Below are 27,885 nucleotides of genomic sequence, written 5' to 3' on the forward strand. Positions count from 1 at the left end.
TTTCTTTCTTCTGTTTAACACAAAATAAGATATTTTAAAGAATGTTGGTAACTAGACAGTTGACGGTAGCCATTGACATCCATTGCAGAAAAAAATACTACGAAAGTCAAAGGCTACAGTCAACTGTCTGGTTAACATTCTTCAAAATATCTTCTTTTGTGTCCAACAGAAGAAACAAACTCATACAGGCCTAAGGGTGAGTAAATATTGCAGAATTTATTACTGATTCACCTTGTAACTGGTTAGTTTGGCTCATGGCTTTTAACTCTTTAAAAACCTTATCATAATCCCTATGAGGAAAACCACTCTATGGTCAAAACATACAAAGCAATGTTTTAACCAAATAAATAAATATGTTGATATGAAATAAAAAAGTTAAATATAACTTTACCTTAAAGCTTATGCTAAAATAAAAACAGTCAACAAAACAATCAGCCTCTAAGGCCATTTTCACTCCATAACGAGAAGGTAGATTGGTGGCAGTTGAATTTGTATGAAACAACAGCGATCGCTCGAGCAAGTCAACAGTGTGATGCCCAAAGCATGAAAATATAGCGGTGGGTTGTGTTGATCAGTCAGATATACAGTGTTTCCATGGACAACAGTGAATATTAATGTATAAGCCTATCTGCAGCTGACCAATAAGAAGCAAGTATTTTTAATAATAAACCTCTCTATGGCCTCAAGATCACACAGTTTAAAAGGCATAACTTTAACAAGTTATATTGCAATAACAGGTCCAATCAGAGAAGAAAAGAACAGATTATGAACTTAAACAGTACATTAATGATGAAATATTAGCACATATGCAGAAAACAGGAACTTACCCTGTACCAAACGATCTCTCTCAATCTTCCATCTGTCTTGAAGTTGCACTTCAGAGTCACCGTTTCTCCCACAACAACTGGTAGCAAGGGCTCTATCGTTACAGTCAGATATCCTGCAGAGGCAAAGTGAGACATCACTGGAACCATGTTCATTTTCACACATTTAAAAAAGAGCCAAATGATGACCAGATGGTAATACACAGGGTGCAGGTTGAAAAGATTAACAACCTTACCACTCCATGATATAATTTATATTATTCAGAATTATTACAGAATTGAAACTAATGAAAACACCTTTGTTTCTAGGGAAACTAAGACTCTCACTTCAAAATAACTAAAGCATGTCTGTCATGCTGAATCTGAAGTCTGTGAAATGAGAATTGCTCAAAGAGTCACGTTTTATGATCATGAATATAACAAGGCCACAAACACATTTGCACAAGTAAACAATAAACAAAGAATAACACACTGAAAAAAAATCTAAATAAACTGGGTTTATTAAAGACAAAAATATTAAGATCGCAGAATCAACCTAGACATACTGTATATTCATGTATACCAACAAAATTAATTTTTATGGGTGAAATCAGATAGAAATAGCTCTTTAAAGTAACAATAGCAGGTTACCACAATTTGCAGTGTAACAGTTTTTTTTTTTTTTTTGCAGATCACATCCACTTCTGAGATGTACCTTCAGTTTTATATAAAATTGCACATTAACTACTGTATGGTATGCATTTGTTGATAAAAACTAAGCAAATGTTATGTAATGTTTTTGACAAATTAGTTATGTAAATTACATGTAAATCTGTAAGTGTGTTCAGTTCTACAGAACTCAAGTTATGCTAATTTTGTGTAATCAAAAATTAAATGAGAAATCATATAATTTATTCTGTTCTAATATTCAAAGATATGAACACAAAACAAAAAGGCCCTACAACTCTGATCGGCTCTTCAAGTGGATCTGCATTTCCCTAGTATCAAACAGATAAAATAATAAAACAATTATGGAAGTTTTAAAAATTAAAAAAGTACAATGTGAAAACTTTTTTCATTTTTTTTTTCATTAGAGCCACATTCTCAAACTCAGATCTTCTCAACAGCACATCACACACACTCAGAAGTGTGAAGGAGAGCTTTCATTTGCTTCATTAATTACACTTAAGCCATGGACACTTTGCCATCTGTTTAATTTAGTCTCCAAATCAGCTTGGCTATTGCAGTCCCACCCCACAAATAAACTGATGCTTCGGCTAACTACTGCTAGCCACAACTATAACAATTAGCCCGCGTCTTTATATATAGCCTTTTGAGGACCTGCACTTCATCATAGCATATAGCCGACCTTTTTATGCATACTATATAAACGCTTTTTTTCTTGTTCTAAAATGCTTTGTAACAAGTTTTGCATCATTTCATCAGAATTTTATGGGAAACAAATTCACATCATTCACATCAAGGACAATAACTATAAAGATAACGATAAAGATATAATTCTAAAAATCATTCTCCATATTAAAGAATAACAGAGTTCACACCACAACTATAATGATAAAGATATGAGGAACGATATCGTTGGGATCACTTTCAGATAGGGGTGTAACGATACACCAATGCCACGGTTCGGTTCATATCACGGTTTTGGAGCCACGGTTCGGTTCGGTTCGGTTCTGTTTGCTGTGGGGGCAGGGTTCATGGCAGGGCACCACCAGCAATAATAACACTAGATTCACTTTTAACCAGAGGTGGGTAGAGTACCCAAAAACTGTACTCAAGTAAAAGTACAAGTACTTATAGAAATATTTACTCAAAGTAAAAGTAAAAGTAATAATCTTAATAGTTACTTGAGTAAGAGTAAAAAAGTATCCAATGAAAAAACTACTCAAGTAGTGAGTAACTAGTTACTTCGGATCATATAGGCCTATATATATATATATATATATATATATATATATATATATATATATATATATATATATATATATATATATATATATATATATAAAAGTTTATTTTATATAGCGCCTTTCTCAAACCCAAGGTCGCTTTACATAGTAGGAAGGCAAGGAAACACAACAACAACAACAACCACCAAAACAACATATATATATATATATATATATATATATATATATATATATATATATATATATATATATATATATATATATGAAGACTTCATGATGCAAAAGCCTCTGAGTGCCATCTGAAATTTTCTTCTAAAACAATCATTTGTATCAAGCTCGTATATTTAAGGTTAGTAATTTCACTTTAATGACAATTAATAGGTAGGCTACTTTTCATTGCCATTTAAGTGTGAACATAAACATACAAGCTTGATAAAAATGCTCTTTTAGAAGAAAATTTCAGATGGTACTTAGAGGCTTTTGCCTCTGAAGTCGTAGGCTACATATAAAATGATATATTTAGATTTTGTTTATTTAAATGACTATTATTATCAGCTATCTTTGCAACAAAAACAGAAGAGAGACATAAGCATTATTTCTGCCATCTGTATAGCTCGAAAATCATTGCCTGTCCTCTGGTTTGTAGAATATTAACTTATACAACTACATTTGGATTATTATAAAATTTCGAAATAAAATGAATCTGCAGTGTTGCATTCAAAGGTATTTACAGAGAAGAGTTAAAAACTCTTCACATGTGCTCGCGCTCATGACTGCTACTGAACATCTGAACACAGGGCCGGAGTGGGGCCACTTTTCAGCCCTGGAGTTCATGCCCAAGACCGGCCCACTTTTTCCACGGTGGAATTCCAAATTAGCACTTTTTCCAATTTGGATAAATGAAGCAACAGTTCAGTTGTTACTATTGTGTGTTGGTATTAATACCATAGTTCAACAAATAATGTAAAGGTTAAATAATAATTCACTTAGACTTTATAAGAAGCAATTGCGATTTTATATCACACAATTTAGACTATATCTCGCAATTCTGTATTTCTGACCTTAAAAAGAAGCAATTGCAACTTTATTTCACGCAGTTCTGACTTTATATCTTGCAATTTCTGACTATAAGAAGCAATCGACTTTAATTCACACAATGATGACTTTATAACACGCAATTGCGACTTTATATCTCACAATTTTGACCATCTCGCAATGCTGACTTTATAACACGCAATTGCAACTTTATTTCAGGCAATTCTGACAGTTATATCTCGCAATTCTGACTTTATAAAACGCAATTGAGACTTAATATCACGCAATTCTGACCATCTCGCAATTCTGACTTTATAACACGCAATTGAGACTTTATTTCACGCAATTCTGATGTATTCCGAAATGTAAACTCGCAAGTGTGAGATAAAAAGTCGCAATTACCTTTTAAAACGTTTTATTCTGTGACGCAAACAAGCTTCCATACCTCCTGGCCTCTTCCTCCCAGCCATCCTCCCTGACGCGTACCGTTATGGTAGGGCCGACCAGGCGCGGTAGGCGCCGGCGATGCCGCGGGCCCGCGGCCGCAGTAGCCTACCTAAAACGTTTTGGAAAAGACTGGCTGTGGACCCAACCAACTCTATAGTAGGGGAGGGGAGAACTCCCTCACATGGTACAACCCATGCAGAGGCTGCGCGCTGCAGTGTCAGAAGGCAGAACGTGTAATGTTACTAACGTGACATTGAAATGTGAAACAAAAAAACAAACAAAAAAAAAATTCCTCGACCGGCCCAAAAGTGAAGTGGCCCACCGGGAATTCTCCCGATTACCCAATCCGGGCCTGTCTGAACACACAAAAAAAATAAAAAATAAAATAAAAGTACATCGACGGTTCTTCTTCTGACTGTTCTCCAAAATATAATCAAATGTATATTTCTGCAAGCATGTTTAAACTGGTTAACTGTCAACGGCAGGCAAAGGCATTCGTTTTCAAGTCGAGTTCGCACGCCACTGCGCAACAAGGGACATTCTAAAACGCTTAACGTGAAAAACGCTTAACGTGGCTTACTGTACTAAGACAGTGATATTAAATTACCAAACTCTGCACACATCATATTAATAAACCATACTATGTATAAAAAATAACATAAGCCCAGAAATTGAACGCAACGCGTTTAATTACACGTTAAGCGTTTTCCTCCCATAGAAAACCATTATAAGAAAACGCTTAACGTGGCTTACTGTACTAAGACAGTGATATTACATGACCAAACTCTGCACACATCATATTTATAAACCATACTATGTATAAAAAATAAGATAAGCCCAGAAATGGAACGCAACGCGTTTAATTACACGTTAAGCATTTTTCTCCCATAGAAAACCGTTATAAGAAAACGCTTAACGTGGCTTACTGTACTAAGACAGTGATATTAAATTACCAAACTCAGCACACATCATATTAATAAACCATACTATGTATAAAAAATAAGATAAGCCCAGAAATTGAACGCAACGCGTTTAATTACACGTTAAGCGTTTTCCTCCCATAGAAAACCATTATAAGAAAACGCTTAACGTGGCTTACTGTACTAAGACAGTGATATTACATGACCAAACTCTGCACACATCATATTTATAAACCATACTATGTATAAAAAATAAGATAAGCCCAGAAATTGAACGCAACAAGTTTAATTACACATTAAGCATTTTTCTCCCATAGAAAACCGTTATAAGAAAACGCTTAACGTGGCTTACTGTACTAAGACAGTGATATTAAATTACCAAACTCAGCACACATCATATTAATAAACCATACTATGTATAAAAAATAAGATGAGCCCAGAAATTGAACGCAACGCGTTTAATTACACGTTAAGCATTTTTCTCCCATAGAAAACCATTATAAGAAAACGCTTAACGTGGCTTACTGTACTAAGACAGTGATATTAAATAACCAAACTCAGTACACATCATATTTATAAACCATACTATGTATAAAAAATCAGATGAGCCCAGAAATTGAACGCAACAAGTTTAATTACACATTAAGCATTTTTCTCCCATATAATAATGGTGTGTTGTCAATGATAGCACAACCATTCACTACAGCAAAGACACCGCAGTCATACCCATTTCCTTGTTGTGGAGTATTCACCACATCTGAAGTTTTGCTTAACGTGTAATTAAACGCGTTGCGTTCAATTTCTGGGCTTATCTTATTTTTTATACATAGTATGGTTTATAAATATGATGTGTGCAGAGTTTGGTCATGTAATATCACTGTCTTAGTACAGTAAGCCACGTTAAGCGTTTTCTTATAATGGTTTTCTATGGGAGGAAAACGCTTAACGTGTAATTAAACGCGTTGCGTTCAATTTCTGGGCTTATCTTATTTTTTATACATAGTATGGTTTATTAATATGATGTGTGCTGAGTTTGGTAATTTAATATCACTGTCTTAGTACAGTAAGCCACGTTAAGCGTTTTCTTATAACGGTTTTCTATGGGAGAAAAATGCTTAACGTGTAATTAAACGCGTTGCGTTCAATTTCTGGGCTTATCTTATTTTTTATACATAGTATGGTTTATAAATATGATGTGTGCAGAGTTTGGTCATGTAATATCACTGTCTTAGTACAGTAAGCCACGTTAAGCGTTTTCTTATAATGGTTTTCTATGGGAGAAAAATGCTTAACGTGTAATTAAACGCGTTGCGTTCAATTTCTGGGCTCATCTGATTTTTTATACATAGTATGGTTTATTAATATGATGTGTACTGAGTTTGGTCTTTTAATATCACTGTCTTAGTACAGTAAGCCACGTTAAGCGTTTTCTTATAACGGTTTTCTATGGGAGAAAAATGCTTAACGTGTAATTAAACGCGTTGCGTTCAATTTCTGGGCTCATCTGATTTTTTATACATAGTATGGTTTATAAATATGATGTGTGCAGAGTTTGGTCATGTAATATCACTGTCTTAGTACAGTAAGCCACGTTAAGCGTTTTCTTATAATGGTTTTCTATGGGAGGAAAACGCTTAACGTGTAATTAAACGCGTTGCGTTCAATTTCTGGGCTTATCTTATTTTTTATACATAGTATGGTTTATAAATATGATGTGTGCAGAGTTTGGTCTTTTAATATCACTGTCTTAGTACAGTAAGCCACGTTAAGCGTTTTCTTATAACGGTTTTCTATGGGAGAAAAATGCTTAACGTGTAATTAAACGCGTTGCGTTCAATTTCTGGGCTTATCTTATTTTTTATACATAGTATGGTTTATAAATATGATGTGTGCAGAGTTTGGTCATGTAATATCACTGTCTTAGTACAGTAAGCCACGTTAAGCGTTTTCTTATAATGGTTTTCTATGGGAGGAAAACGCTTAACGTGTAATTAAACGCGTTGCGTTCAATTTCTGGGCTTATCTTATTTTTTACACATAGTATGGTTTATTAATATGATGTGTGCTGAGTTTGGTAATTTAATATTAATGTCTTAGTACAGTAAGCCACGTTAAGCGTTTTAGAATGTCCCCGCAACGATACACACAAACTACCGCGGGATGGCGGGTGTTCATTAACTGTGAACAATGGTAGCTTTATTTAATGTAAATTAATTTATATGTCCAAAAAACGGGTAATGTCATACTTTCTAGTATCGTGGCGTAGTAATCTGTTTGGTTGTAAAATGTATTACCTGAGTGAAATGAAATCGAATAGCCTATATCGTCCTGTGGAATCATTCATTCACAGACAGCTTACGAAGATGTTCAACTAATAAAGATCATCATCGCTGGCAAAAAGTTGATGCATTTGAAGATTTGCTCTCACTTGACTGTAGCTAGTAGCTTCTGTAGGTCCACTGCCACTTCATCTAACGCTCTTGATGTGCTTAAATCTTTCTGTTACGACTCCGAGTCGAGTGTGAATTGAAAGGGCTTCAGATGATTCAGTGCGTGCAGGAACTGAACAGATCATTCAAAATGATTCGCGAACCGATTTAGACAGATCTGCCAACTTGTTTGATGAAGTCTTTGAACAGAATCGACTCAAAAGAGTCATTCATTTGTGAATTGAGCATCGCTCAAGTCCAGAAAAAAGATACAGCGCGCTTGGAATAAACTACGCATTTAACAACACATATTGCATTAAAATAAAGTAACGAGAGGAACGTCGCCCAATGTAACGAAGTAAAAGTACATTTTTTTCATTAGAAATGTACTCGAGTAAAAGTAATAAGTACCCACATTCAAATCTACTCTTAAAAGTACATTTTTTCTAAAAAAGTACTCAAGTAAATGTAACGAAGTAAATGTACTTCGTTACTACCCACCTCTGCTTTTAACTTAATAAAAACAACAACAACAATAATTTAACTTAACTTTATTCATTTTATACATTGGCTTCATGTTTTCTTTAAAGCAGTTAGCACACCTGAGTTAACTAAAATGAAATAGCCTAAATGTCTCCACTGACTAGTCAGAAATAAACTGCACACCTGAGTGGGGTTGCCAACTTCAGAAATGTAAAATGCGGGACAATTGTGGTTCTTTATAGGAAAATGAGGGACACTCAAAATATTTACTGTATCGCACAATGTACATAATTTCAGTGTCTGCAAACTGTAGTTAAGTATAGGCTATGTTTAAAAGGTTATCAGACAAACACATTTGTATTGCTTAACCTATTTATGTTCAATCTAATTCTAAAAATAATTTTAATGTCATACAAAAAAATATATGTCACATTACAAACAAACCACCATTCAAAATAACCGCATTTATCTGAAATGGAAAGCTTTTTTAACATTATACATAGGCCTACAGTTCAAAAGTTTGAGGTTAAGATTATTTTTTGGGGAAAGTAATTAAAGAAAGTAATTGCCTACTTTTATTCAGCAAGGATGCATTACATTAATCAAAAGTGACAGTACATTTATAGTGTTATAGTGTTATAGTGGACAAAACCGTTTTAAACAAATAATAATCAGAAATGTTTTGTGAGCATATTATTCCCTCAGGTAGATTACATATTTTCTTGCGTGGCTGGATGTTGGACTCGTGAACAATAATCACGTTGTTTGCATTCGCCAAAAGTGATTTGCCGAAATCAAAACGTGGACAGTGAAAGGAAATTACCGTTAGCGCGAGACGAGTCCGGCTTGAAGCGGAAGCGGCCAGACGGCAAAGGATTATGTTCGCAAATCAAACAATGATTAAAAAAAGCTGTGATATGTCATCATATTGGATGATGACAGGTGTCGGTGATCATTCTCAAGATTCGTGATCAGCACTGCTGCTGTTGCTGCTGTATCAATATCAGTCAGTGGTTGTGACCGCAGGGTCTTCAATCACAATATGCCGTGGCGCGGAGTTGCCATCCTGAAGTGCGTATGTAAACTCCCGAGCGTGATCGATCGCACAAATCACGTGACATGCACTTTATTTAGTAAATAATATTATAATAATAATATTTATTAAAACTACAGCTCTTATTAGTTGTTAAAAGTGTACTCATTAATTACTATTTAATCAAATGTCAAGGAAGAAAAAATAGTTTTGTGACAAAGTGAAGTGAGAGTTGGGCAGCAGGGGGCGGGGCGCGTTCGGTTCGACATGAGAGTATCGCGGTTCGAACCGTGGCTGTTGTATCGCGGTTTTTCGGTTCGGTTCGAATATCGTTACACCCCTACTTTCAGAACGATTTTTTTTCCAGCTGTCAAACGATAAAACACTGACAGCCAATCAGAATCCATTCTAGCAGGTCATCCTTTTTCGCTACTTTGAAACCGCAGCGCGCGCGCGCGCGTGCTTAGAATAAAAAGACCGTTATCGGTCGTTGGTGTGGATGCATATATAGTTATCTTTATCGTTATCTTTATAGTTATCGTGCTTGGTGTGAACGGGCCTTTAGACCGTGCACCTAATTCACATATGCGGATCTCTGGATAATTTCTGATTAACCAAATACGTGCTCTCAGTTTAAGGAGTTAATGAGCGCAATTACAAAGTTGATCACATTTCCGACACACTGAAAACACATTTATCAAAATGCTTGGGTGCAGACATGAATGACAAATGGGAGAGGTCTCGCCTCTTAAGGATAAAGATGGGAATGTCCTGCTCTAGTGAGTGCTCTCTCTAGCTGCCTAGCAGGTGGCCTGGATCCTACTGACTGCACAGTCTATACATCTAACCAGTCAATACTCCTCTTACCACAGACAGCAAAAGAGGAGGGAGAGCCACATCATCAATGTGAGGAAACTTCGGTTCATTTATTAAAAACGAATATACGGTATGAATATATACGGTATGAACTAAACTTGTATATATATATGTGTGTGTGTGTGTGTGTGTGTGTGTGTGTGTGTGTGTGTGTGTGTGTGTGTGTGTGTGTGTGTGTGTGTGTGTGTGTGTGTGTGTGTCTGTCTGTGTATAGATATACAGACAGATAGATAGACATACGGACAGACAGACGATATATAGATAGATGTTTTTTTTTAGTATGCCCCTAAAGCATTCATTTCCTACAGGAGGGAATAATAATTGCATATATTTCATATTCATCTGGAACATCACTTTATAAGGAGATATCCAATCTTACATGCCAATGCATGCTGGGAAATTAAGTCCCTCATCGTGGGGGACAAATTAAAATAAAACTCCTTAGCGCTCTCTGCCAATCTGTTCATTTACCTTAAGAGATAAGACATTTAATTGAAGACTATAGACTACAGCAGATTTATTGAATATTAATGTAAAATGAAAAACAAGGTGTTTTGAAAGCTCCCTAGGGGAGTGATTATTACCTGGAGAATTAAATATTATAGCCAAATCTATATCCATTGCCATTTTCAACAGAAAATCTCACAGTTGACGTTCATGTGATTACAGCCTTGACGTGCTGTTTTACAATCAAATATCTTTTACATTTACATCATATTTACATTCCACCTAATAGTGATGTGTCACATTAGATATTACTCTTCATTTCAACAATGCTGTAATACATTTTCAGGACCACAGACAGCAACACACAAGAATTTCCCCAAGATTCCACAGCGTTTTTAGACCAACATTAGTTTTAAAACCCATTTAATGTTTTTAAGTCTCTGAATGAATTATGCATTGCACCCAAAACAACAATTGTTGTCAAGTGCACAAACAAGTATGTGAGCATGAATCGTTGTGCCTCAGCGTAATCTAGGAATGTAAAATGAAATGATTCCCCGGACCAATTCCGTGCTTTTCAATAATCTGTCCATCTTGAGGTCTCAATTAGCTCTTGTCAGACAAAACAGCTCAATTGCTCACCGCATCGGCCAAGGCCTTATCACTGTGTCAGACTGACAGAATTGACTTGCAATTCTGTACATTTATCTCGGTGGAAGACTGAGCAGCTCCCTCTAAGCCTCAAGGGAAATAAGGGAGCAAGGATAGGAACAAATTCCAGCAGATCTGCGACCTCACTTCGTTTTCAAAATTCCCAAACTGTGATGGAGCCTGAACCCCAAGAAATCACTTTCTCCCAAACTTTGCCTTCTAGAAATTGAGTCGGTTCCTGGGTCCTAAAGCAAGACGTATTGAGCACAGCTAGATTGCTGAAAACATATACACATGAAGACATTGACACAGTCAGATGGCCTTTTCTTTTAAATTATGAAGACTGATTTATATCAGTCCTCAGTCCTATTATAAGGTGGCCTGCCAATGCAACACGCGAAGCATTCTCTCTGAGATCTAGCTGCACCTTGATGTGCTTGTTAAAGAATCTTAATTTAATCATCACGCTCGAGGGATCTTTACGCCAGAGGAGATTTGAATGGATAAGCCTCGAGAGCTACAGGTCATTAAAAGGAGCTGAAGCTCTCAAATAAAATCCCTTCCACTTAGCACCCATACATCCATAAAGAGCTTTGAAAGTCTCGAGAAATTGGTGCAAGGGAAGCATTATGTTCATATGTGGTATTTTTATTTAAATGTCAAATCATTAAGTAGGGTAAAAAAAAATAAGATACTTAAAGAGTGAGAAAATCACCACTTAAAGAAACAGAGCAATTTATTCTAGATGAAAGAGATTTACATTGTGTGAGTAAAAACAATGTATGAACAGCATGTGTATATAAACACAGTATATATAGATATGTGTGTTTATAGATAGACAGATAGCTAGATATATATTGTATTTTTACACACACACAGAGAGAGAGAGAGAGAGAGAGAGAGAGAGAGAGAGAGAGAGAGAGAGAGAGAGAGAGAGAGAGAGAGAGAATATTCAAATATTGTAAAATTCACTTTTACATGATGTTTGAACACTGATGTGATGTACAAACATGTAATGTATGTAAACAACCAGCCTATGGTAAAAATCCATCCACTCTTTTTTTTTTTTTACAATCCACATAAATAAAAAAAATAATAATAATAATAATAATAATAATACACTGAAAATATATATATTTTTTCAAATCTAGAAAGTCTACTTTTTAGAATAACTAACTTTACTTCTGCCTGCATTTTAATACCATCCTTATAGGGTCACTGCTTAAACAATAGCGACTAAAGAAAAATTACAAGTTGTAAATTGGAACCAGCGTTGTACAAATCAAGTTGATGTAAAATACTTATTTTGTCCGATCTTTTCTTCCTGCATTGTTAATCGTTCCGCTTTTGAAATTCAAATGAGACACAGTTTCTCACCCAATCACGGCTACGGTAGCGGCCTCCTTAGCGTGAGGCTATATATGCCTTTGTGTTTGCATGCTAATTTAGGGGCGAAAAAGGGCTATGAGCAGAATTGTGTGATATTGCGTGACTTACTGATACGGAAAGAGCCATGAGCAGGGACTTTAAAATAGCTCATTACATGGACTTGTGCACTTGGGTCTAAGCAGTACATATTTCAAACACTCCCTCCACCCCCCAAATTGATGTCCAGCCGAAAAGGTCCAGGTTTCATAAGCCTTCAAAAGAAATGACAGCCGACAAACAAAATCTTTTAATGATAGGGCAAACGGCCACAGCGAGAAGGGGGAGTTTTTGGAGGGACTCACTGATTCTCCAATAACTGCGCCTATGGGCAAGCGGTCAGGCTTGGCTAAGCCATGAAGTCTCTGCTAGAGCTAGCTTAAGGAAAGACCACGGCCGGATTACCCAATTACACGGAGCAATGATGAGAGAGTTGGCCAAGAAGTTCACTTCGGTAACGGCGTAGCTGTTAACCACACAGGCAGTTCAATTTCTACTTCGCTGCTACATGTTACATCATAGGAGTCAGCCTACAACTCAAGTGTAATTGAATAACCTCATTGCACCTTCTAGCAGAAATACCATCCGTCATTTTTTGTGCTGGGGACTAATAGTCCGGAATTTCCTCCGATATGATTTGTCTTCATATTTGTTGAATACTTAATGAAAATACTAATGAGGTTGATAGGAAGGACGATTAAACAAGGGTGTTCATGATAACTCCGGGTAGCATATTGTCCACAGCCAAATAAAGGACACATTTAGTGTTTAACCCAAGGCAGCATTGGAATTCTGTGAGGTAAAGCTAAATGATTTAAAACCAAACTATTCTTGGCACATACCTCCATCTAAATCCCTTTCACGCCGTCTCCATATCACTAAGGAGGGCATACGTTCACACCTGCTCTGGACTGTTGGGAAATCAGCCCAATCCGGTGAAGCTCTGACAGATGACACATCCTGTATCCCGTCACACCTGGGTCTCCCCAATGCTCAATCCTTTTGATGTCAACAAACTCTAAGCATCATGCCCTAACCAGCATAAACTCACATCACATAAATGTCTGCTGCCAATCCGGGTATGCGCTCCCATGGGCGGAAGGATTCAGCCTGTCAATGTTAAGTTGAGGGATGGATACAACAATGTAAATAGACCTTAGCTAAGCAGGTAAAATGGAATCAGCTAATGTGATTTACACAAACTTCATCATCATGACAGATTTCTAAGCGTTAACAATTGCAATCAGTTAAAAAAAAAGGTTTTATTTATTGTTGAAACATATAAAAAGATTTCTTTTTTTTTTCCTCAAAATAACCAATAGCCTTGAGTCAACATGAGTCTGTGAACTAGGTTTTACTTGTTGCTATTGCTAGTCAAAGGCAGATGTTATTAGGGAGAGAGACTTCTCATACTAGAGAGCATTTGATTAGTCACTTGTACATTGAACATTTGTATGTCATCTAGATTACATTTTTCTCACAGAATTATATTTTACGGTCAACATAATCTATCTATCTATCTATCTATCTATCTATCTATCTATCTATCTATCTATCTATCTATCTATCTATCTATCTATCTATCTATCTATCCATCTATCCATCCATCCATCCATCCATCCATCCATCCATCGACACACAAAAAAACATACATATATATGAGTATAATACATACAGTACATGTGTTTTTCAGTATATTATGCAACAGACATGGACTAAAAAGCCACAAAACTCTAATTTTAATTCATGGATCTTTTATTTCAAGAACACTAAATATCCAAGCTAATAAAAGGATGGAAAAGAGTGGGAATGACAATGTACCGCTGCTGGCAACTTATTAGCACCTGATGCTAATTATGCCTGTCACCACTACCATAAATTCAGCATTATGTCACTCCTTTGCAAAGGTCCAGACGTCCCTGCATGCACAAGGTGTCCTTGAGGTCTAAGTATAAGACGATGACGCCGTTCCTGGGCCTCTGGATGCACATCCCTCCTTTACAGCCTGACCTTCACTTCTCTTGGCACAATAAGGACACCAAGCCCCCTATTTTATAACACTTCTGCCACAACATTTTCTGCCTATTAATTTGCTTTTTTTTTTTTAAAACATCAATCTAACAGTGTCCACCTCCTCAAAACACATTAAAAACTTTCAGAAGTTTCTGATGCCAGTCCCAGTAGTCTCACATAGTCAGATTTTGATTGGTAGGGAGTCACTTCACAGCTTATTCTGCCCAAGAATCGCCCACTTAGACAGGAAGAGAACATCTGAACAACATTTAAAGAGACCAACCACATTTCATTGTGTTTATGTGCTATTTATGATTTCAAACTTATGAAAACCTGACTTCACTTTATCACTCTATTTATATTCTCTCTATTATTGTATAAAAAATACATTAGTAATGCAGTGCACTTCATACATACACTGATTTGCATATATCTATGACAAGCATTTTAGAGTTTCTGTATTAATATTATTGCATATATTTGAGGTGGGGGGACATGCAGAGGGAAAAAAAATAAAAAAAGAGAAAATTATATAATGGAGTAGACCCCTCATGAATGTGTGAAAGTCAGTGAGTATGTAGGGAACAGCAGGAGAAAAGAATGGCAACACCTTTCCACCCCTCGTGTGGAACGATCTGATCGGATTTCTGTGGACAACAAAAACAGATCCCTTTTGCCTTCAGATAACAACTTCTTGTGGAGAGCAGGAGGAGGGAATTTATCAAATCAGAGTGACAACCTCAATCACAGGAACTCCTTTGTTCTTCCTCATTCTTATCCACAAATGTGAATGATCATAAACTCATTAGGACTCCCAGGAAAAAAAAGAGTTTTGCCACACGGGTGAAGCCACAAAGGAAGGACAGATCTTCACAGACTCCACACATACTTCTATTACACAAAATGGACACAAAATGGAGCAGATCATCTCCAAATCCATATACACTTAATGTGTACAAACCTACTTATTAAGGTGAGACACAGCGGGCAAAAACATCGTTTTTTTTTTTTTTTTTCACTGGTCAATTCTGAGATTTTTGTCTGTCTTCAATAACATGTCTTCTTTCAGACTTGTGGTGAAAAAAAGTCCGAAATACACATTTAGGTTTTTATTTTACTACAATTTGTCTGTTTGCGTCTGTAGATTTCTCATAAATTCGACAAAAGTTGGTGTTCTAAATCATCCCGCTGCTTCGCAATCGCTGCCTGCACCCTGTCATCACATACACCGTTGGAAAGCTCTCTCTCTCCTGTACAATGCTGTTGGATCCAAATATGGTCATTTCTTTTTTACCAGCAACCAATCGTGAGAGTAAAAGGGGGGATTTAACTCTAAATGTGCAATCTCATTATAAATCATTTACAAATTATATAAATCTTTAAGCCCATTTTCTCAAAAATGACTTTGACATGACATACAGTAGGAAAAACCTTCACTGTCACAGAAAAGTAAATGTTAAAATATGCAAATAACCCGAGGAGCCATACTGTGGCCACCTCTGACAACAACAGCCAATCAGTGCTGGATTGGAAAGGCTCCAATTTGCAAATACCTCCTTCTCAGAAAGGATAAAAAGGTTATCTTTGTGAAAAACAGGTAGTAACTCAGTAACTAAGTTGTTGTTTTAAGTCTGCAACTCTGAAGCTCTTAAAGAGAATCAAGAGTTCTGCAAGAAAGGAATTTTTGGGAGTTTGGAAACTGCAACAGCAACAACAGCCAGGTGTGTGCCCTCCGATGTTCAGGACCTTCTGCACCAACTTCAGAGCCTTCTCTTCAGAGATTGTGATCAGACTAACTAAAGATTGAAAGCTGAACATATCTAATACAGCTGGACTACTATGCCCACTCATGTGTTGAGCTGAGCTTTAACCAAGCTTAAATCCACTAAACAGGCTTCTAGTACATCCCGTTACTCTGGCTCGTTGCAGTGTTGTATTGATCCGCCCTATGGCATAAGCCTTCGCCCAGAGGAAGTCAGACAGACCTGTTTATAGGCTCCAACTCTCCATCCGCTCCTCACCTTCAACCACCACATGTTTCGGAGACTCTGCCAGGCTGGATATTTCTGTTAAATGTCAGTGAGACATCTCCACTGTGCTCCTAACATTTATTAATGCAGTTCTTGTGCCGCCTGGTATGTCAATGTTAAAACGGTGCCTTAAATGTCTGGAGAGATGGAGCACGGGACTGACATGAAGCTGCTGCAATGTCTCATAAAAAAACACATCACCAACTACTGAGTAACAAATGCATTAAATAAAATCCAGCACTGCTCATGGATCGCCTCAGGAAGCAGTTGGGATCTGAAGGGACGGCTAAGTATAGCACGGACTACGTAGCAAAATGCTGAGTGCACTAGTGCTAAAATCATTCTGAAATGAACTGGAACCAAGTTGACTATCATTGAAAAAATAAAAAATGTTGAGGCTACGAACGTGCCACAGTAATTGGTTCATATTAACTGGTTGTAGAAGCAAGCATGGTCTCTTCCACATCTTAATCCATCAGTCTCACCATTAAAATAACATCTAATGAGAGTTTGCAATGCGCCCTTTCTGCCATTAATAACAGTAATCTGCCAAAGGCACAATAAGAAATCTAAACAACTCTGAGATGGACCGGGCTGGACTGCGCACTGTGTAATTCTTTGGTGTGATTAATGGTAATGGCTTTCCTAGGCATCAATGGCGAAGCAAATGTCTCTAGGAAGAGAGGAATTGCCGACTTTGTTGTCTACAAGCATTACTCTATACTTTATCATAAGTGGGATAAACAGTCCACTGATTTGTGGTGTCACAGACATTTTTAAGCACTTTCATGGTACCTCGCAGGAGAAAATAGGGTGGAACAAAGCAGTCCTGTTGTTCCTCAGGGGGAAAAAAAAGGAGTAGATGAAATGTGTGTGTTTATGCTGAGAAAGCATCTCTGGAACAAAGCCTTGAGACACATTAAGCAGCAAGGCCACATGGTGCTTAAAGCTCAGACATGTTGTTCTAGAGAAGATTTAGAGATGCTCCTTGTTCCCTCAATGTATTTTAGAAGCAGGTGCTCTGGCGACCGTGCATTTTAAATCTAATTCAGGTAACGGTGTCCTGTTGAGCCAAGAAACTGCTGTGAGAGAGAAGATAAGGAAGAGAGACCAAACTCAAGGAGATTACTTTTTTGTCAAATAAATACATGCAGCCTTGGTGAGCATACAAAAAAAAAAAAAAATTATTTATTATTTTATTTTTATTTTTTCCCCTAATATTATATTTGATTTCACAGAGGAAAAAAAAAAAAAAAAAAAAAAAAACCTTAATGTTGGCAACAATAATGGACCATGGACGAATCATGGAAAACACTTTTAAAAGCAAACAAAACAATCAGCATGTTCACAAAATGTAGATTGAGCCATTTTAACACTAAGTGTCCCTCTTCAGATTTCATACTTAATTCAAGAATAGGAGATAATTTGTCTCACTGGGCAATTAAAACCCTTCAAAAGAGCAGAACCGTACAGTAAATATTTCTTGATTGCCTCTTGTTCGGTTGCCTTGGCAGAAAACTCCAACTTCATAAACACACACCTTTAAGCAGTATGAGGAAACAACAGGCAAATGAGTTACTTTGCAAAGTTTGCAGAGACAATTGATATTTTTCCCTTATTAGGTAACAATGGATATTTTTCTACAATGATTCAAGAGACCAGCAATTATGCACAATCTATTCCAACGTAATGAAGTGATTATAGTCGCCTCATAAATATAAAGCCCTTTAATCAAGATTAGTAATGAAGATAACCACAATCCCTGTGATTTCTAGCACTTATATAAATTTAGCCATTACATTTCAAGATTATGAACCAATGTGCACCTGGGAAATTGTTATTTATCTAAGGTTATTAATAATTAAAACCAATTAATCATATCAGTGATTGACATTAATTAGTTCCTAGAAGGCTAACCATGTTTGTTAAATGTTTCAGCTTTTCTGTTCTTGTAATGTTGATTGTATTCAGTGCATTATCATAGGTTGCTTGTAGTGATGTTAACACCATAAGTCAAACAAACTAAAAGAAATCAAAGATTTATTTTTGAAATACATCAGATTTCAGATGCCCACACAATCTACATATTACTGCACTTCAGATTGAGCAGCAGCCAATTAGAGACCCAGAACAAAAATGCGCAATCAATGTAATCATGCCAAGCATCATTCAGGCATAGAGAATAGCTGTTTCTTTGCCACAATTAACAACATTTGAGAAAAATCTTGCTTTTTATAAATATTGTGATGCCGACTCGTCTAAATATGATATTGCGTCCAAGACAATTCCACTTCTTAAAGTTATGCTCTTTTGTGGCACAATGTTGATTACCACAGAGCATCATTTATGAGTTTTTAATAAAAGCAAAATGGTTACAGAAACAGACTTACATTGCAAAGGAAAAGGCAGTAAACATTAAAATAAACTGAATTAAAACACACATTATATATGATTTGAATATAAATTAAATTATAAACAGGAATTGTTGAAGTAGGCGTTGATCTTCTGCGGAGGCGGTATTTTATACCCTTTGACGTCAAAGATCCCCACTTTGAAAAACCTGTCGTTCGCTGTGCCTGGTGTTAATAAAAGCTTTTATTGGACTAACAAGAAAGTTTTCAGGTCTGAAACTTACAGGATATTCTTATAGTATGATGACCTCTTATATGTCAAAAGCTCAAGGAAAATTAGATTTCTCAGTTCATCACCCCTTTAACATTATGCCACAAAAGCTGTCAATAGAGCTTTTATTGAACCTGAAACATTCCTATAAGATAATTTTAGGCAAAGCAGCAAACCGAATGTTAACAGCACCATAATGGTTGATGAAGCCAGGAGCCCGGGCCCCATGTGTTGAATAGGCTTTAATATTCAAAGATTTAGGAAAAAGTGAGTGGGAACTGTGAGCATTAAGAGTGGATTTGTGAATGAGCAACGTGGATGGCAGCTGATTTATGCCGCTTAAAAAGATGATCTGCCTTCTGGAGCTGGGACTGGGTTTGTCGTGAAGTTGCTACGAGATGATGCATGTTCAATCAGAATGATTTACTGTTTAATGACAAGCTCGAGCCCAGAGAGTATTAGGCTTAGGGATGCATGACACATATCTAATCTACCTCCTCCCCATGCACGACAGAATAGACAGCAATCAGGAGCACAAATCAGCTGCTTCTAGACTCAAGGGTTTTAATTGCTGTGGGCTGTCGACATTATCTCACTACTCTGGCGATTGGAGGGGCATCTAAGTGTGTGTGTGTGTGTGTGGGGGGGGGGGGCATCTAAGTGTGACCAGATGCCCTGGTACCGAAGCACCTGATGCAGCTGGATCAGGTTTACATGGCTAGATCTGATTTTTAGATCTCATATACTACCATGAAGAGGAGGATGAGCCTCAAACTCTTCAGAAATACTCCTAAAAGGTTTAGAGCTTGATAGTGATAGAAAGTTCCACAAATAACTTTTATTTTTTTGGGAAAGTAATTAATACTTTTATTCAGCAAGTATGTATTAAATTGACAGTAAAGTGACAGTAAAAACTTTTATAATGTTATAAAACATTTCTATCTAAAATAAATGCCGTTGCTTTGAACTTTTTCACCGAATCCTAATAATATATGTGAATATATGAAAATGAATCATGATTTCCACAAAAACATTAAGGCCCCGTACACACCGGGACGAATATCGGAGCGCGTTATTCGCCAGCGTTTTTCAACGCGTTTTTTGTGTTCACACCCAAGCGATTTTCGCTGACGATGAGCCGAGTGAACATGCAAATTCATTCCCTGACATTAGATGGCGCTTAATACCACTCCATAACAGTTCTCTTTTATCAAGATTTTTGTAGTCGCTGTCGCGTTTGTCATAGTTCTATATGTTCCAACACCAACGAGACCAGAAGCTCTACATTCATCTTGCCTTGCATCTTCCTCGTCTTATTTCTTCCCGGCAGTGTTTAGACGCTACTCGGCATATATCTTCTTCGCCGTTACGTATGTGTGCTCGGCAAGACCGTTTTGTGTTTGAGCGCCCCCAAGTTGTGTTTTACTGTAACTTCAGAAGCTCCAGACACGTGAGCAAAAGCGCCAATTTCATTGGTCGGATAGTTTTTGATGCGGCGCGTCAAACCAAAAAAACAAACCCGAGGCGTTTTTAAAAAAATGACGCTTTTTTTTATATATATTTTTTATTTATTTTATATATATATATATATATATATATATATATATATATATATATATATATATATATATATATATATATATATATGAAGAGTTCAGATGCAAAAGCCTCTAAATGCCATCTGAAATTTTCTTATAGAATGATAATTTTTATCAAGCTCGTATATTTAAGTTCAGTAATTTCACTTAAATGACAATAAATAGGTAATCTTCATTGCCATTTAAGTGAAATTATTGAATTTAAATATACAAGCTTGATAAAAATAATCATTCTATAAGAAAATTTCAGATGGCATTTAGAGGCTTTTGCATCTGAACTCTTCATATATATATATATATATATATATATATATATATATATATATATATATATATATAGATAGATATAGATATAGATACACACACATATATCAGTGGCGAGCGCTGACTTTTTAACCGATACGCTGGGTGAAGCATTATGTCAAAAATGCACCTGGTGCACGTTGGATGGGTTTATAATAAGCACGCTCGCTCTCCAAACAGTGTTATCTGCTCAGTTGCTTACTCTCATGACACATGGCAACACAGCTAAAAGTTACCTATTTATGACCGTTTATTGAAAGTGTCCTACATGTACCTGTTGATGCCTTCACACATCAGTGAGTGGCAGATTTGAAGAAAATTGTTGTTTGGCAAATAAATAAATGACTAAATATTTTATCGTAAAAGCTTTGATACACCTCAAACAAGGGAATTTATAGTGTTAATACAAATCAGCAAGTCCATGAATGGGCTTGGGTATGCAGAGCATTTGCAGCTTATATGGACCCCACGCCACTGATTAATCATGATTTTCCAGACATTTACATTTATTTATTTAGCAGATGCTTTGCAAGGTGACTTAGAAATGATGAAAAAAAAACAAGGTTATCAATATTAGCAGAGCAACAGGCACAAAGTCCACACAGAAAAGAAAAAGAGGGGAAAAAATAATGACAGAAAGATTGGTTTTCAGACAAATATGGTAACCACCTCTAATGATACATTTTCAAAAGTTAAACAATCTTGGTCTTCTATACTCTTTGTGGTCTGTCATTTGTGGTCTTTGTCTTTTCCCTCCTCATTTCCACGTCCCTTACTTATCCCCTAAATCAATCAGTCTTTCTGTGTTTGGCATAAGTCACAGACGGGGAGGTTTCGGAGTCTGTATTCCCAGTCAGATAAACAACCTATTGCAAACATGCAGTAAGAGCGAGACAGCAGTTGTTACTTCTGTGTTCCAGATTCTGTCTTTTTTTTATTCTTCACAAAATGCAAGTTGGACATAAATATGCTGAGCTCTGCCAAGGTCCTAAAAAGGGGAAGTCAGCATGTTTGTACGCTGTTAATTTAAAGTTAGAGCGCTCAAGTGACATGCAAACAGTAATGCCCTCGCATTTATTATGTTTTAAGATCAGTTCACAAACCGTTCGGCTCAAGGCCAGTTTCTTGTTCGATTGGTTCAAAATCCAGCCTACAATATCTTTAAATTATGGCGAAAAAAGCCTGTAGGCGAAATAATCACTGGCAAGAGTAGTTAACAAGATAAAATTTAACCTAACTTGAATGTGGCCTTGAGCTCTCATCACTGGTCATGAGTCATACAGCTTAGTTAAAATCAGGACTTTAGGGAATTAAACAGCTGTTTCAGGCTATATTTGAACAGGATTTATCTTGTGTATGGATTTCTACATGACCTATAAAATTTCAGTTCAGATAACAAACATGTACTACCCATATATATAGAAATATATGCCTTAAAGATACATTAAATCCATGATTTCAGTTAAAAAAAACTGCATAAATGCAAATCAAATAATAATAAGAAAAATGCATAAAATGTTAACAAGTACTCTATATCTATATAAGTGTACTTGATTTCCAGACTTTTTTATGACTTATACAAGTCAAGTCAAATTCAACAACTCCAGATCTGCAAATTCTTACAATAACTGCACTGCTATTATATTAAAAACCTCAAATCTCAGGTCAATAGTTTCAGAAATACTCATTTACCATGAATGTGATGGTAGGTAGGCAATTGTGAAATGTGTTTGACATTTCTGCATTCCATCATAAACAGACAAAGACATTTTTAGAGAACCCATCTGTGAGAGGAGATGGCATTCGCATGTGCATCATGCATGCAGCCTACACAGTGCAAATTGATTTATAGGTTATGCAATTATGATCACATAATCGATGGAAATGAAGCAAAATCCACTCGTTTCCCTGTGGATTGTGATGATACAGGCTCCTCAACATCAACTGATGGATCATCTGTATTCATTAACACGCATTCATGCCTATATTCATGAAAACTGAGCCTTGTTTTTGAAAGCCAGTGCACAGTAAAAAGAAACACGCACACGTACAAACAAACACAAATAATCTTGGAGTAAACTGCTACAGTATCACTGATTTTGACTATTTCAAGTAAAATAGCACATATGCATCTTTTAGTCTCATTTAGTTTTAAATTTTAAGTCTTTGGTCAAAAGCAGCAACAACTTGAAATGGCGAGCAATGACTTGAATTAGAGAATTTTCATTTGGATTCATTTAAACAAACTATCCGAATAAACGGATTCACTAGAATGAATCTGAAAGTTCAAGTTTAAGAGAAAAATGGCTGATAATTGGTTCACTCAGTTGTAATGTGCAAACAAAGTGTCCTGATAAACACCAATCTAAAGTTATGTAATGCTGAATAGTTAAGTGTTGTAAAAGGTATCTCAGTACTGGGAAACCAGGGAACTACTTTCAAATGTATAGCCTAGTAGTGACTCAACTGTTACACAATATTTCCTCGTTTATTTGTTTTAGTCAAACTAAGGACATCCAAAAGCTCTCAAAAGAAACCCAGATAAAGATTAAATAGCATGGTGGCTAGCAAATAGATATTTCAATCTGTTTTAATAAGGTAAACACAACCTTTGCTGCCAGCTAAATCGGACTACCGACCAGGTGGAAGGTCCTTGTTGCAGAGCGAGGCAGTTGTTTGACTAACCCCTATGATCAATCATGGTTTGTATGTTTAATCAGGAGACCCCAGCATCGCTGCAGGTCACATGAGCAACACTGAACGAACACAATACGGAACGAGACAAGGATGCAATGAAGAAGTGGCTGCTTCATGTCAATCAAGAGAGAGTTCCCAGTGATTCCGAGAGTATAAATAGTAGAGTTCATTTATCAAAGTCAAACAAGCACTTCTCTGATCTTGGTGGAGTGAGCCTCTCCAGTGAGTGGTCCTTTGCATTGTCCTCTCTCTATCCACAGCCTCTCGTCTCTGTCAAGCGTCCCTCAAAATAAAATGTCCCCTTCATCAAAATACAAAGACAGAAAGACAGACGACTGACTGACACTCCAGGCATGAAACCCTCTTTACATGATCAGAAACTGTGTCACAGTTAATGCACAAAAGATATCAAAAAGCATTATGATTGACAAGAGTCCAATGTTGTCTGAAGACAAGTGACATTCGCAGGAGAATCATCCGCGGGGCACACACTCGCCGTGGACTCGTTAGCGTCGCCTGTAGAGAGAGGGACTTTGTTGCGGCCTCCTTTACCCGCGTCGCCTTTGGACCGAGATGACAGCATATTTACAACTTATAATCAGTGAAAGAATAATACCAGGGTTTAGGAAGCTAGTTTTAAGCCATGCAACAACAAAAAAGTGTTTGTGCTGTTCAATATATGAGTAAATCAGCTACCTAGGCTGAATTGGGAAAAGAACTGCCTCTAACTACATTTTTGTTAAACTCCATAAACATACTTAAACATCCAATTCACTACAAGTTTCAGCTGAAATGAACGCTAGTGGCGGTAAAATGCCTCTAACTTGATTATTTTAATATAAATTATGGTTACAACTTACAGGGGAAGATAATAGATTAAAAAAAGACTTATTTTCATGCAGTTCATGCATTCAACCACCAACATAATAAATGATGCCAGATTCACGTTCATCTGTTTTGGGTAAAACTAAACATGCCATGAAACAATAAAGCAGCAATGTAATATGTGACCTGTGCAGGCAAAATAAGCACGGCTAATTACAAGCTACAGGCAAAACATGTAAAATGTTAATTTTGGTAGAGTTTTAGGTTTGCACAAAATTGAATTTATTAAGCCCTTGTCTAGCACTCTAAACAGCAATTAAACATCTAAAATGATCTTTATTTGTAGGTTTTCTGAGAGGTTTACCTTCCTAAATCTTTCCTTTGTTTTAATAATAAATTTTTCTCTGCTCGCTTCTCAATGCTTTCTCGAGTTTGGTATCATTGTAATTCCAAATTTGTGTATTCATAGCGAATTCTCAATGGCATGAGTCTGAACCAAGAAATGTGATTTTCAGCGTGTTCCTAACAAGTTGCAATAACACCTTCGGTGATACTGGCGCATTGTTTAATTATTTTACAGAATTTAGTCTTTTTTTGTTGTTGTACTTGTTAACATGAGATTTGTTATTTATTGTTATTACTGATATTTTGTTGCATCATTTTGCTAAACCAATGACACGCTTCTCAAACTGACAGCCAAGCAGAAAAATCAGTTAGGTAACTTACATAAATATTTTCAATTAAGTTTAACATTCTCTATAGATATGGGTTTTGACTTGGTGTGTGCCAAATAACAAGAACTCATTTTTGAAATATGCTCATTCTGATTTTGCCAGCACTGGTCACATATTTTGGCCAACATGTTGCCACAGACAAATTTTACCAATGAGCCTGTGTTTATCATTTAGTAAAGGTTACAGATATTTTGAGATCTGTACGAGCTCATTCATTTCCATTACATTTGATTCATGTTGCTACACATGTTGAGCCATGGTGCTTATGTGGGAAATGCATGTTCAAACTAATGTGGTTTTTCAAAACCATTCAGCAATGAAGGCTTTCACAAAGTCTGTCAGTACAGTGGTTTTCCTAATATAAAGATCTGTGGTCTACTACTACTACTGCACATGTAACAGAAATGTTGAGCTTTGGTACTCATCCAGGAAAACCGTTTTGAATTCCAAACCTCAATACTCATAATTTTCATTTTCGCTCTGTCTCTACCAAAAGCTCAAAAATACAATAAAAAGCTTCTTGCTAAAAGAGAACAGTCTGTTAAGGTACTGTCAGTGCACTCATTCTTTAAATCAGAACACCATTATACATTTAAAAAAGAAAACAACAGTACTCTTTCACTGCTGTTGCTGGCTTGTCTAGTGACTTCATGGGGGCGGGTGTGGGGGGGGGGGGGGGTGGAGACAGGACACTGACGTAACCAAACACTGGAGCATATAATCTGCTGTCTACACCCACACACACAGGAAAAGATTACTGACAGCGCTGCTTCCATCGATCTGTTAAATGACAGGAAATATGGACAGGCTGAAGCAGAAATCCTTCTGTGCTCTAGTTTTTAACCATAGCTGCGTTTAAAGGTTTTTCTTTACAAGGAATCTTAATATCTAAAAGCTAGCCTATATTTGTTATGCAGATTGGAACAGATAAATTATGAATTTTATTCGATCATGGGGAAAAAAATGCCAACAATGTCCGAAGACAAAACATAGAGAACCTATTACCAATTTTTGCAGATATATTATGCTGTGCATTTATAGTGTTGTACTTTTCAAAATATAAAACAAATATATAACATAAATATATATAATATATACAAATATGTGTGTATATATATATATATATATATATATATATATATATATATATACCGGTATGTATGTATGTATGTATGTATGTATATATATATATATATATACATATATATATATATATATATATATACACACACACACACACACACACACACACACACACACACACACATATATATATATATAAATAATGCAGGCATGTATAATAATGATTTTTTTGTAAGAAATTTTTGTAAGATAAAGAATTATTTTACTGCCATATGTCAGATAAATGCTGTTCTTTTTCATTTTAAAAATATTTAAAACTGGAAAAATTGAGAAATTGTATTTCAGAATATAACTCTTTTTACCTGTTTGATCAAATAAAATGCAGCCTTGGTGAGCATAAGAGATTCCTTTCACACATACAAAAAATCATAACTCCACATTTTGGAATTCCAAATAGCACTCTCTGAGAATCTCAATATGTTTTTAGTTATATCAGACAAATAGGAACTAAATTACAATAACAGTAAATATTTTTGTAATGCATGACAAGACATTTTCACCATCTCCACAGAGAGACTTTTCTAAACAACAAACTAAACAACATCAGAATTAAATTCTCTGCACCACTGACCCGTTTTAACTTTTGAAGGCTTTTCATCAGCAAGTAAAAAGATGTGCTTGTGCCAGCAACTGAGCTGGGTCAGGCTAAGTTCAGCTGCCTAACAACAGCTAATCTGTCTCCCATTGTTTAAGAGGTTGAAAGTCCATATAAAATGCACAGAATTTCAGGGCTCAGTGTAACCCCACACTTAGCAAAAGACACAGCGTCCTTGTGTGCCGAAGCATTCTGGCCCATGGGCTGAGCCTCCATGTCTTTGCACCAGCTCACCATAGTATACTACTTTCCCCCCATCGCTTTGTAGCCGTGCCTGGGATCTGTGGGAGAGCGGCCTCCTAAACATTCACCTGGCACCTCGAGCAGCACTTTCCCACTCAATTCACAGCACAGGCGAGTCACTAATCCCACTGTTTGGACATTATATCTAAGGGTCTGAGAGAAGACCCAGGGCTGCTCATTACTCAGGGGCCAGACAACTGGTGAGAAGGATAAAAATGAAACACGCGTGGCGATTTATCAGTGCAGCGCCACGGATTAAAAGACTGCCAGCCGCCCTGCCTGCGTTGCCAACCTTCTGCCTGCATGCTTTGTTTCAGTGCATTTTAAACCCCCTCTGTCTCTCAAGATGTGCTTCATCATTTCAATAGAATTATGCCTTCGTTCGAACATTCAGGGGAACAAAAAGCAATATTAAAATAACGTTGTATGGAGAGCCAGCGTTCATGGATACAAATCACCTGCATCTAGCACAACACGGTCAGAAGCAAAACGGAAGGGGGCTTTTTTAATCTTTTCTGTCTTTTTATAGCTCAACCTTAACTATCAAATGAAGGACAGACAAGCGAGCCTCAAACTCAATTGCTGCTTTTTATGTTATTTAT

General features: G+C 36.5%; 1 protein-coding gene across 3 annotated transcripts in view; it reads right to left on the reverse strand.

Moving 5' to 3' along the window:
- igsf21a (immunoglobin superfamily, member 21a) overlaps window positions 1-27,885 on the reverse strand; it is a 255,742-nt gene that overhangs the window by 143,254 nt on the left and 84,603 nt on the right. For all 3 annotated transcript variants that reach the window (XM_081357760.1, XM_081357759.1, XM_081357761.1), the window contains exon 2: window positions 828-940. In XM_081357760.1, the coding sequence (XP_081213886.1) occupies window positions 828-940 (113 nt within the window). The remainder of the gene's footprint in view (window positions 1-827; window positions 941-27,885) is intronic.

The sequence above is a fragment of the Scardinius erythrophthalmus genome, assembly GCF_964197995.2.
Source record: "Scardinius erythrophthalmus genome assembly, chromosome: 25".
NCBI lineage: Eukaryota > Metazoa > Chordata > Actinopteri > Cypriniformes > Leuciscidae > Scardinius > Scardinius erythrophthalmus.